At 39.7% G+C, this 13,639-nt stretch overlaps 1 protein-coding gene across 1 annotated transcript in view; it reads left to right on the top strand.

The window, feature by feature from the left end:
* The window catches only part of trabd2b (TraB domain containing 2B), a 71,572-nt gene that overhangs the window by 704 nt on the left and 57,229 nt on the right, over nucleotides 1-13,639 (top strand). The window contains exon 2 of the mRNA XM_079244517.1: nucleotides 2,049-2,618. Coding sequence (XP_079100643.1) covers nucleotides 2,049-2,618 — 570 coding nt within the window. The remainder of the gene's footprint in view (nucleotides 1-2,048; nucleotides 2,619-13,639) is intronic.

Genomic DNA, 13,639 nt, shown 5'->3' with positions numbered 1-13,639 from the left:
TGCATGTCTCTTGTCATTTGTTGTAAAGTCTGCAATCTTCATCACTTTAAAAGGGGTTGTAGTTTATTACTTATAATTAACCAAGATAACACCACCGAAAGCCTATAGTTAGAAAAAGTTAATCTGTCATAAATAAGAATTATTATCATAGGTGGAATTATTAAAGTTTATGACTTACATTAGATCTACAGACACTGCCTCAGCAGTGCTTATGGTCTTAATAATGAATGGGGTTGCCAAAATAAATTGTAAATGCTCGCCAACTTTATGGCTGTTTATGTGACAAAGTGGGGAACACCCACGGGTGACTTGACTTCATTTGGAAAAGTTTCATTGTCCTCTCAGAAGTGGTCGTGTTTTCACCCAGCATGTGGCTTATTATTAAAACACATATCTGGCATGCTGGGAAAGTCAGTGCATCCTGACCTCAGTGAATGAAGTGCTGCAGAGCAGACAATCATGAGAAATCAAAGCCATCCGGCATTTTGGCTGAAAAAAATCATTGCAGAAGGAATTTTTTTAAAAAAACAAAAAAAGAAAAAAGCACCACCTTAAAAAAGCCAGAAAGTACACAAAGCTGCGCTCCAGCTTGAAGATGTCATTATGAAATCGTTTAGAGGGATCACAGACGTTTCTGCATTTGTGCATAATGTCCCCTAATGCTGATGTCAGAGATCAGTGAAGACTTATGCTTCATGTGATTTGTATGCGTCAGTACAGTGGTCTCTGTTTTGGATTAAGAGTAATTACCCTCATAAAAGAAAAAAAAAAAAAAAAAAAAAAAAGGAGCCCTGCATGCGCATCAAGGCTCTCCAGAGAAAGTCAGCGCAGCTTCAACAGAGAGGATCTCGCTTAGGCTACTCTGTGGCTTACAAAGAGTCCAACACAACCACACTTTGCTGCCGAAAAAAACTAATTCATAAGCGCATATTTCAACTCTGGATTATGGTGCATGTCTGCTTTATTACTTCTAATTTTCTGAAAAGGCGCGATTCCCATAAGGAGAGGGGAGGACCCTCCTAATATTAAATGTGACCCCCATAAGCAAAAGAAGGTTTAAGAAGCGTTCAAATAAATGAATTATTGGATGAATAAATGAACAAATAAATAAATAACATCCTATGAGACTTAACTTGCCTTTGGTTGTCATATTTAAACCTTTTAAAAGCAACATTGGCAGAGTGAAGCATGACTGGAGCATGCAGATGAATGAAATCTTGATTAAATTTTAGAAGTAAACATTTTCTAAGAATAACTTTACTTTACAGTAATAGGTTTCATCCTTCAAATGCCTGATTATACTGCATGTCAGTGGCCAGCAGTTTGATATTGTTTAGAGAAGTTTCTTTTTTCATATTTGAAAAATGCCAACATCAAAGTCGCTGCACATGTACAGCACATTAGGCCAGCACTTAACAAGAAACATATTGAAAACGCAACAGAGGCTGAAGTTCATTTACAGCGACTGTGAATATTTAATTTTTCAGGATGTCACTGTTTTCCATGAAGAACCATACCAGACAAATGCTTCCTGCTGTATAAGCCACAGATAAAAACAGAGCTGCATTTAAAGTTGTTGGCATCACGTCTCCGCGCCTGCTGTTAAAAAAAAAAAAAATTCATCCCAAAAAATCATTACAAACAAAACTATCACTGCAAGGTCACAATTAAGAGCAGATTTCTTTCAGGTTTGGATTTTTTATGAGCTCCAGTGCAGTATATTTGCGCTGCTGCCTTGGAAATGCTTCCCAGGCTGACAAAAACCTTTGGCAACAGAGGTATGCACCTCAACAATACACGGGGGTATGTTTACAGCCCAGAAGGCCCCCCTCTATAAACCGCCTGCAGCACAGCTCTGGGCTAACTACACTTTATACTTCCCCTGCCATCATTTTAAAAATCTTATTTCAATCTTCAACTTTTTGACCTGATCCTGTGAGTCAGTAAGTCACAACAGAGGAAAGAAGTCTCACTTTACCTTTAACGACAAAATAATCTACCTGTGACTGACAACTTTTGTATTCTTGTTTCCTTTTCTTCCTTTACAGCAAAGTGAGCTAAATTCTTTCCTGTGGAGAGTAAAGCGTGCTCCTCCTCACCCACCATCATACTTATTTGGCACCATTCATGTGCCCTATACCCGAGTCTGGGACTTTATCCCCGACAGTTCCAAGCAAGCCTTCCACAACAGTAATAATGTTTTCTTTGAGCTGGACCTGACAGATCCACTGACTATCTCCAAACTGACCAGTTGCCAGCTGCTTCCCCATGGAGAAAACCTGCAGACCCTGCTACCTCGAGACTTGTACCGGCGTCTCAAACGACACCTGGACTACGTCAAACATATGATGCCTTATTGGATGACTGCTGACCAGAGAGGGCGCGGCCTGTACGCTGACTACCTGTTTAATGCGATCGCAGGGAACTGGGAAAGGAAGAGGCCTGTGTGGGTGATGCTGATGGTCAACTCACTGACAGAGTGGGACGTTCGGTCCAGAGGGACACCGGTGCTGGACCTGTTCTTAGCTCAAGAGGCGGAGCGAATGGGAAAGTCAACTGGGGCAGTGGAGCAGGTGGAGGAGCAGTGTCACCCCCTCAATGGACTCAACTTCTCACAGGTAAGATGATGGAATAAGGGTGTTTAGTTTAGCTTTTTTTTTTTTTTTTGCTACCAATTCCTTGTGCGTACACAGCTGGAGCAGCTGGCGAATTGGCAAAAACAAGTGAGGCTCAGAGAGGCCATGATAAGATCCTGAGTTTTTGTATGCTTTATCCTTCTGCCTGAAGCTCGAAGCACAAATATGTTAGGCTTCATAGTCTACAAAAAGGTTGCGCGTATGCACAGTGTTGTGCAGAGAACGTGCGATAGGACAGTGTGGGGAGGAGAAGCAATTAAAATGTGTCTGCACTGGAGACAGCTTTATGGTTATGGATGTTCCTCTTCCTCACTAAATAAACATACTCAACAGCTGAATCTGCACAAAGAGTGTCAGGCAGAGCAGCATACACGAAAAACAGATTAACGAAGGTGAGAAGAGCAGAACACTCTCACTTTCATTAATAGAGACTGGCTGGCTCTCTGGGGAATGGCTGGACTTGAACTGTAATTGTAGACTGATAGATGAGCGAAACAGCCTAATTACTTGATGAGCAAAACATGGGGAGCGCACTCATATTCAGTTTCATGTATGATGATTAAAAAGATAGGAATGAGTCTATTTAAAGAAATAGTGAGAGATCAGCAAAGATGGCATAACTGAAGATTGTTTTTCAAGTGGTGGAAAGCGACAGAAACCTGTGACGGCAGAGGAAGATGCTCAGTTTTATTCCAGCTTTTGAGATAAACTGCAAAAAAAAAAAAAAAAAAAAAAAAGAGGAGAAGATTATCTCAGTATTTGTATTTGCCTTGCATGCACAGTTCGACTCGCACGGAAGTCATACAAAGTTCCACACGGCATACTCATGATGCAACAGGATCTTCAAGGGCCTATACGTCTATGTGACAGCACGGAGGGCTGCACAGCTAATTTGAGAAGCATCGGGCTTTGAGCAGGCTCTCCCCTTTCTTCAGCACCTCCTAACTATGCTGTCAAAATGGTACTGCATGCTCTGCACATGCCTGAGAGCTTTACTGCCCCTAGAAATAAGCTGTTCAAGAGACACTGTTTCTCAGTAATGACCAGGATCAGTGTTAATAAGTTTGCGTTGCTTTTGTTGCACGTTTTTATCTCTCAAGAGCTATGGAAAGCTAATTTTTAGTTGCCATAAGTTTTACTAGGTAAGTGTTCAAATTTAGGTAATTTAGGTAAGAGTTTGTTGCTTTAAAGTAGAGTCTAAATGTGATCAGGAGTAATTTGAAATTAACCCAAAGCAACCACAAACAGTACTGGACTTCCAATAACCCCCAGGTAGTTTTTCTCCAGATATGTATGAAAACAATTCAGAGCTGGAATGGAAACCATTTTTCTCAATTATAATAATGCACGGTCTAATCTGAACGCTGCGGTTGATTGGATCCTTCAGTGTTTGCCTGTAACAATTGTAAGGTCAGGGGGTTAGACCTAGAGTCAGAGGAAAATTAAATGCTGTACAGAGGAAAGAAAAGTGAAACGGCAGAGAGAAAAATAGTCAGAGGAAGACACTGACTGAGGCGCAGAAGGAGTGTAAAAACGGTATGGTGGTTGGAATGCAGTGATATTCATGCACAATGTCCCACTGCTAATCTAAACATGCATGTGTGAATATTAATCCAACTTTGGAAAGATTCTTCCTTATGTCTTTTTTTTTATCTTATATTAAAAAAAAAGCTACTTCACTCTGATGCCATGGAAAAACTCTCAGATGGTGGTATGCTGCACGATACAAAAGCATTTGGTCCTGGTCACTGCAGGAGGTGGTACTGGTCCCAGTGGTACCTCTCCAATACAGCTAAGACCACTCAGAGATGGGTGCTGTTTCTACAGTACCTGTAACGTTAATGACACTTGGTTTTGGATGAACCTGTCTGGAGTGTTAGAAAGAGATCATCTGTTTTAAAGTTGCAATTTTCTGTATTGTGGTAAGTGTGGTGAGACAGTAATGGCTTGTGAGCTCTCTTTTCACTGTTGCGGTCTAATAAGAGCGCAGCCAGTAGGACAGAGAAGTGTGGATGTCTCTGTGAGAGGTTGTTTAAAGGCTGTGGAAACAAAAGGCAGGTCATAGCGCATGGTTCTTCTCCAGGTCTTTGAAAGCTAATGTAGCTTGACAGCTGGGCAGGCCAGCTAGTACAAAACGCTTTGAGTCCAGATTGGAAAAAGCTGGAAGAAGTTTAGTCTGTTCAAAGACTGCAAGCTGCACGACTACAGCATCTTGATTTAAAAAATGTAAGGTAGTTGTTTTTTTTAATCTTATCTCGCTTCAGTGGGAAAACACTTCTTTGCAACAATCTCAGCAGTCTCAGCGTCTCATTGCTGCTGTGTGGTGGTGATGCACATTACAGAATTTCTAACAGCTTAATCCTATAATGATACTGTTTAGTTCTGGAGTGAGACAGAGTTGACTCTTATGCAAAGCTGCTTATTGGAACCCTGGCTCCGGGCTGCGTGTCTTTAATTCCCACCAAATAAACACCCATATTTATTTTCCCCGCGGTCACATTGCAGCCTAGACCAGTGGCCCATGTCAAGGAGAAATAACATCATATTGGTGGCGCCTTTCTCCTGGGTAGGGGTCATAGGTCACTGCAAGAGGTGGTAGTGGGACCATGAGCAGCAGAGCGATGAGGAGACTGGCAGTCTGCTGGGGTCAAATGTGGGCACCGCTGAGCATGCAGGCAGAACCTGTCTAAACTACCAAGCTCAACCTCTGACCAGTTTGAGATTCCATCAGCTAGATCTATGTTGTGCTGTCACTTGTCTTAACATGAAGGTGGGAGGTGGCCAATAGTCACTGAGACTGAAACCATTTACAACTTGAGTGACAGCCTGATGTGTCTATTTCCATCAGTGCTGCTCCTTTGCAATCTCTGCTTGAGAGAAACTGTTATTTGATGGTTTAACAGTTTAAAGCAAACCTTATAGGTTGTATTTAAAAGGCATGGCTAAACCACCTATAAGATGGTATGGATGGGAGGACTTGTTGGCTTGAGCCGATATCAGCCTGAGGCTCCATGTATTGCTGAGACTGCACACTCACACAAGCTGTGGTCACAGTGGGACTCTTTCAGGCCTGCAGATGTGGCTAAAATATCACAACAAGGCATGCATTCATGGTAAAATAATATGCAATGTGATGACATTCAGTTTCTCCAATTTATGCATGAAAACATATCATGAAAAATACATGGTGCTCGGACAGCAGCTCCTGAGTTAAGACACAGAGGTCTTATAGTTTTGTCTGTCTGGGTGAAATATGCCCACTTTCATAAGTCTGTTTGTCTTAAACCACTATTACTTTATATGATATTGAATTAGATTTGGGTTTGGTTTTCCGATTCAAAAGGAACTTATGAAAGTGTATGTTCCTAACATACAATTCAGCGATTTCAAAATGATTTAAAAACAGTTAGAGTTGAACCGTATATCCAGGGGGAATGTCCTCCACTGTGCAAGTCCGGAGCTTTCTGGCTGTACATAGACATTACTAGATGAGCATTTATGCTAAGCAGTTAACATAATATCAAGAGCCTCGCAGCAACTGTCTCCAAAGGCTGGGAAAGGGTTGCATAAAGTAACAGCAGAAATGGAGTCAAAATAAGATTCTCATGTGTCATATCAAATCAGGGTGAATATTTTGCTTTGTGTTTGTTGGATGGTGCTCAAGACATCGTTAAGGGAGGAATTAGGTAACATTCAAGCATGTCCACATCCAAATATTTACATTCAGTGATGGGTGTGTAAGTTTGGGTTTGAACGGATGTGCTGGCCTGAGTCTGACTGACGGGGAAAGCAATTCTGTTGCTGCACACCGCTCTTGTTTTCCCTGACCTCCGTATGTCTTTTGGATGCCTTCTTTTTGCTCATTATCTTAACTGGTTGTTGGTTTCATTGCCAACCCACTGTTTATCCACACACATACACTATATCAACATGTCCACAGCAAGTGGAAAAAAAAGGCTATGAGAAGAAAGAAGGGGAGGAGGTTACCTTTACAGCCTGTTGGTGACTTGTACTCCCTCTTAAAGCGTGACATCTAAGGGCGTTTCACATCTAAGCTATAATTACCAGCACAAATATGTGGAAAACTGCAAGGCAACACATATCAGACTGATCATCTGGTCCTGTCGACTGGCAGACGGCAGTTCCACTGTTACACTAATGACTTAATAGGCCCCTTAATGACCAAATAGCCCACTGCCATCCAGAAGCACTTACACAATTATGCTCTGGCCTGAGCTCTGCAAGCTGACAGTGAGATGGAGTGAAGTACTGTGCACTTGTCAAGTAAATAAATTACAATAAATCTTTGGCTTTATTCATATGCATAAGAGCGTTTCAGTGGTGTTCAACTTCAGGCAGCAGACAAAAGTAAATTGGAAAATATTATGCAGCTTCAAGAACGGTTTGGTTGAAAGTAAGCAGCCTCATTTTAGAATTTTCCTTAATGGAAAAAAAATCACCACTTCCAATTTAACTAAGATAGAAGTATTGCATGGAAAGTGGGAACACCCAAAACGTAAGTGCATATCCAGTGCTAACTTTTTTAAAAAAAATTTGCACCTTGACAATCCTGCATAAATCAGTTTCAGTCTAACCAAGAAACCTGTAAACCCTGTGCACTTCTATAAACGCACAGCGGTGTCTCCATTCACACAATCCAACTGAGTTCACATCCCCTTTCACTCGGAGTACCTGAGAGACCTGAGGTAATGAGTCCACCACATTGTCACTACGCTGAGTGCTGCTTAGGCTGTGCTTCCATGCTTTAAGTTCACTGTGCCAAATCCTTTCCCTTTTTCCTTCACTCATAGAGAAAATTAGCATTTTTTTCTGCTTGAATTTTGACTACCTTAATTTATTTGCACTCCATACTTCTCTGCTTTTTGTAAAAAGATGCTGGGCATACTCACATGGTAGTCAGTTTTATATACAGCTATTATGCCAATCTAGCCGTAGAAACTGCACTAAAGGGTGGTTGAGCTTTTAGTCCAACAGGTTGTCTTGTGTTTATAATATACAGCATTTGTTCATCACAACAAGAGACTACACAAAATGAACACAGGGCTTTAGGACGCATTCTATGGAAAGGGCAGGTAGCTTCCAGGATAGCTGAGGTTAACTTCAGGTTGTCTGGGCTAGAGGCTGATTGATCACAGAAAAGAATGTGACTGACTGATTTCCTCAGAGACCTACTTGGCCCCTCTGGAATGTTGGTTTTTATTTGGGACATTGTCATAACCTTTGTTTAACTAGTTGCTTAAACCAACCTTTGAAATGTGGTTGATATGGAAGACAGCAACCAGTGCAGTAGATTGTAAACACACAAAAAGTATTTTTGAATTTGAAAAGGTGAAGTAGTATACAGGGCACTATAGTTGTCTTAAAGTACTGATAGAGATCTGTTAAATGTGTAATAAGATACAGTAAGCTTTAATGCAAGCTGGATTTAGCCATAAAGTCATGTGACAAAATAATGTTTAAACAGTTAGAAATAAAGCTAGCCAATAAAATATTAATTCCACTAGCTAGCATATAGCTAATGCCAGTATAAACCAGTATGAAGATGTCTGAATTCTCTCTAACATATGTAATTCAGCTCTGCAGAGGTCTGGTATGAGCCATTATTTGATTCAGACATGTTAAAGAAGGGATTGGACATGGGTATCCCTGGTTTACAGTAACTCGTTTAAAAGAAGAAACCAGAGTTATGTGGTGTCACCAGAGGCAAGGAATATGTGTTGCACTGCTGCCAGCCTATCCAGCAACAGCCACAGCAACTAATACTGCAATGACCGTCCATTCATTTATTCATTCATTTATTTTCTATGCTGCTTTGTCTGATTAAGGGTTGCTTAAGGTAAGCTGGATCCTATCCCAGCCATCATCAGGCGAGAGGCAGGGTACACCCTGAATAGGTCACCAGGCCATCACAGGGCCAACACAAAAGAACAAACAAACCATTCACACTCACATACAGTTCTAGGGAGAATTTAGTGATCAATTATCCCAACAAGCATATCTTTGGACATCCACAAGCACAAAATAGGAAAAATAAAAGCTCCTTTGGAGGAAACACTTTAGACTCTTTGAAATTGCTTTAATTTATTGTTCCCTGGCTCATCTCAAAAAGTTGTTTAAGTGTTACTCACTATAACTTTTGACAACTAGAACAGTTTTTTCATTTTTCATGTTTACCACGAAAACTGCCCAGTGAGCATACATATTTCTGCATATTAGTGGGAATTTTACTATGTTTATGATAAATTAACTTATGACCTTAGATTGTGAAATTACTGTGTTTTCAAGATATGGACCAAAGCCATGAGAAATGGATGTGGACTTATATGTTGTCAGCTCAGACTCAACCATTTCTACCTTTTGTTACTTGACACAGTTGCCACATCGGCATTGTTTTTGTCATTTTGCTCTTTCTAGAAAATCATTCTGATGATATTTAAATGGCTTTTGAAATTTCTGTTAAATCCCTGTGTTTCTCATTTGCATTTAATGCTTTTGGAGTCTAGGAGTGTATTTGATCTAGGAGTGTATTTGATCTGTGAATCGCACACCTCCTAAAAACACTTGGCATTATTGTGTGTGCCGTATGAAGCACCAACATCTGACAGCAAACTAGCCATAATGTGCTGTGTCTTCATCAGCCTGGGTAGATGACCACGGAAAAAAGATTGAAAGTTTTCCAAGGCTTGGAACTTTCCATGTTGGTGCATGGTGGTCTGTGATGAACTCAGTTTCCCAGTCTGCCTGTGACATCAGCTTCACATACCCCTCACACCTCGCATACTACTGGCCAACAACCACAAATGTAGAGAACAACCACATGCATGTCTGTGTGTTGTGTGTTCCAAACTTTGTGGGGATTAGGGAGGTTTAGCAGAGTCCTCTCAGTGAACCCGGTTTTAATGTGACCTATGTTTCTCTTTTGCCCCCCTCTGCTGTGTTCCCATTGTACACAAACCAGTGGAGCACTTTATCTTCTCTCACACCCTGCTCCTGTACCCCTCTCGTCTCTTTTCACCTTTTCCCATAACAGTACAAGGTGAAGTTAAATTCTACCCTCACACCCTTTTACTTAGATTTTCCTGCAAGTCAAATATTCATGTTTTTGTTCTTAAATTTGTGTTTATTTTACCAGGATTGTGAGAAAGCCCATGTTTAATTTTTCAGTAATAGATTTCACACACAATGTATTTTAATACTTGGATTTGCAGGTAATGAAAACACTGGAATTACAGGAGTGAACAATTATTTGTATAAATAAGTAAAACTATCATTTCCATGATCAGACATTCTGCCTCAAAGGAAGTCATTTCTGTTGGAGCCTTATTGATCTCAACAGAAACACAAATATTTCTAAGTAATATGATCCTTGTACAGAGACATAAAAGCACTCTACTGACCAAAGTGAAAACTGCTAGTTCGAACTCTAGAAACAAGACTGCACTCGTAAACTTTATTAGGGAGCACATAAATCCTCTTGTGTTATCTCTCCCCCAAAACAAGCAGACATAGTTACTTACTCTGCACACCTCTTGAAGAGAACTTTTAAGCTGAAGCTGGAGTGCTGAGGATCAGTGGGTGAAAAGACTAATTACAAGGGCGACCAATGATAAAAAAAGACCAGCAAGCAGTTATTAAGACAAGACAATGCCCAAGTAGGGGAGACAGGGAGGCAGACAAGCACGGGGACAGCTCCAGCACTATTAACAAGACATTAAATGTTCTGGTAAAAGTACAAACAACATATTGCAGGGATAGATTGCCTTGGAGATAATATGCACAAACACAGAACTTCACAGGTCAAAGTGAAAAATGTTTCCCCCGAACCAAACATTCACCCTCCCATTGCAGAACTCTCCTTAGTCACCCACCTCCAAACTGCAGCCAAGCCCATCCTGTAACATTTACAGTAACATATGGTTCCAGACTGCAAGGATTCTGCTCTCATTCCAAACTTTTAGAAGTTTTGGAAGGATTGTGAGGCATTTATGAGGCAGTTTTTCAAACACTGTATTCAATACAAGCAAAGTGGATTTTCACATGTTTGAAACAAGCTTCATGTTACTGAGGCCATCAACAGAAATCTTCCAGCCTGATTTCTGTCGTCTGATTTAATACCAAACTTATGATACATGATACAGAACATGAAAGAGTGTCTGAAGTAAAATCCCTTGGTGTGAAAAAATTAAAACTGAGCAGTGCGAAACATATAGAGACCATATTAATTTTAAGTGCATAAATTGATTTAGTTCTTTTTAAAGTCAAATATTTTTTAAAAACTAGGCATCATTGTTTACTATGTGTTAAGGGTTAGGGTTTCCAGTTAATGGAGAATAAATTTGGTCTGAGAAGCACATACTTGTTCAAACAACCAGCTGGGAAAGGGCTAAACTTCATTATATTTCTACAAGAGAGGTGCAATTTTTGAACATCTGTTATGAGGACATAAAAACATGTCAATGAGCAGGAAAATTTAAACAATAGATAATAAATTATATAATCAGATATGAGGCTAATAATATTATTTGTTGAAAGCAGTCTGTATTGTATGTTATGATTTGTTATATGTGTTGTGTAAGTGTCACTGTTTAAGTTGTTATTGATAAAAAAAAGTTTTGGACTAAGTAAGTGTTCAACTTCCAAAATCCTTTTTGAATTCTGAAAGGTTTTTCTTGTGTGTGTGTGTGTGTGTGTGTGTGTGTGTGTGTGTGTGTGTAACAAATGCTTAATTTGCTTTTCATTATTAGTTTGAAAATAAAATAAACAAGTTAACAAATAAATAAATAAATAAATAAATTTGTTTTACATCTATGTGACTACATTAGTTCTTAAAATGATAGACATTTGGGCCCATGTTTCACCCTAATATTAAGAGTTGACAGAGATTTGTCTCTGGTAACTTCAGATCGAGTTGGCCTTGCACTTGCCCTCTGGATGACCCTGTTTCTTTGGCTGAGGCCCAGTAGCACCCCCCTTCACATTCAGTTAAACCTGACATTTTCCTTGTAATGACACAGGGCTAAGTCGGTTAGTCTTTGCATATTTGGTTTTATCAAGATAAGAGGTCTTGTAAACATGTGGATGAAGGAAGGTTATTTTTACTGTTTTTGTGTGTGAAGGTGCAACAACAGGACATTGATTAACGATTCAATGCCCAAACTGCTTGTTTGCACTTCTGTAAAAATCCCTTTCCACAATGGTCAAATGATAATAATAATAATAATAAAAAAAAAGAATAACAATAATGAAGGCTCGAGTGCGAAAAAATGTAGGGAATACGATTAGGGAGCAGAGCAGGAGAGAGAAGCGGCTCCTGTGGCACTGAGGCAGAAGCAGAAGCAGAGAAGATTGTGGAAATGATTTGGTGGAAATGAGGAGAGCAAAAGCAACAATAACATGGGAAGACTTTCACTTTCTCCACTCAACACTTTCCTCTGTGCCAAAAGAGAACATAACAGCAAAAAACAGGATTCTGCTGCAAAGGTTTTCCCCCCCTACTTTAAGTTTTACGCCCCCCGCCCCCTGCCCCCCCCCTCTCACATCACGGTCAATTTCACCTGTCATTCTCAAGTGCAATTTTTTCCAGAACAGTTCCTCTACCTTTCCCAAGGCATGCACTCCTTTGGCATCCACTGGAACTGTTTAAGTATAATATTAAGCATATGGCAAAGTTTATGTAACGTAGATGGGATGAAAATTAAATTTACCTATAGAACCACAGCAGATCTGTGGTCTCTGAGGGGTGTCGTTGTTTGGGGACATCCTAAATGACTGGAAGCTGTAATTGCAGCTGGTAACTGAGTTGAATAAGTGGAAGAAGCCAGAGGAGAGGAAGCATGGAAGGAAAGGTTCGGGGGTGGGTAGGAGGGGGGGATGACAAGGGAAAAAGGGGTTGAGAGAGGGGCTCTCAGTGGGTGGCTCTTTTTCATTTTTCTTCCTTATGCTGTCTTGTGGGTGTGCTTCATGTGACCATGTGTAATTGGCCTGTGGTCACACCAGAGTTGTGCAAACAGATTAGCAGGGAAACATGTCAGCCCAAGGGACTGCAGAGGTGAATGTGTGTGTTGTGCAATTCACAGATGTGGGATTGTGTGGGAAATGGTTTGATGGAGTAAAGCCTATATTAATGGTGAACAGGTGGGGCAGTTGACTTTGTCACTGACAAATTTGTTGTCGTGGGCACTTGAGAAATGAAGCAGCAGTGTAGCTTCATATATATACAGTGTTGTATTTATATTTTACTAAATACACCTTTATCCATACACAGATTTCAATCCTTCAGTGTTTATGCTGTACTCACGAATGCTAGAGGTTCAGTTTAAGGTTTGTTTTAAGGTAAGTTGATTACTCAAATCTTGCTTCGTTACACATTTTCACTGAGCACACTAAGTAAAAATAGTTCTGAAATTTCACACAGCACCTTAAAACACATCAGCTTTAGGAGAGTTGATTCAGTTTGCAACATTTTATTTTACATAGATGTGTATCCATTTTTCATTGTGAAAGACAATGTGACTTTTTTTGCAGTCCAAAGAGAAAATATATTTTATGGCTGTTAGGTAGGAAGAACAATGGCTGTCTGATGTTCTGGTCACCCTTACATGTTGCAGCATCCATAACATAAGGATCCCCCCCACTGCTCCCAATGTGTTTTTTTTACATATAATTCATTTGGATGACTAAATAAGTGTATTATAATATATTTCATGAAATACAAGGTCCTTCATAGGTCATGAAAAATATATTGTGTGTTTTTGATAATAACAAAAGTATATAATTTAAGATTTAAGATGCCATTATGAGACTTTTGTGATGAAACACTTTCAAACACGGATTTAAGTCTTGTATGTACTTTTTATGGACCCTTTATGGACCCATATTTTGACAAAGTTATTTGAAAAATGCCTTTATATATATATATATATATATATATATATATATATATATATATATATATATATATATATATATATATATATGTATAT

The sequence above is a fragment of the Telmatherina bonti genome (genome assembly GCF_933228915.1).
Source record: "Telmatherina bonti genome assembly, chromosome: 8".
Classification (NCBI taxonomy): Eukaryota; Metazoa; Chordata; class Actinopteri; order Atheriniformes; family Telmatherinidae; genus Telmatherina; species Telmatherina bonti.
Note: the sequence above shows the minus strand (reverse complement) of the source record. Positions and strands in the feature narration are given on the sequence as shown.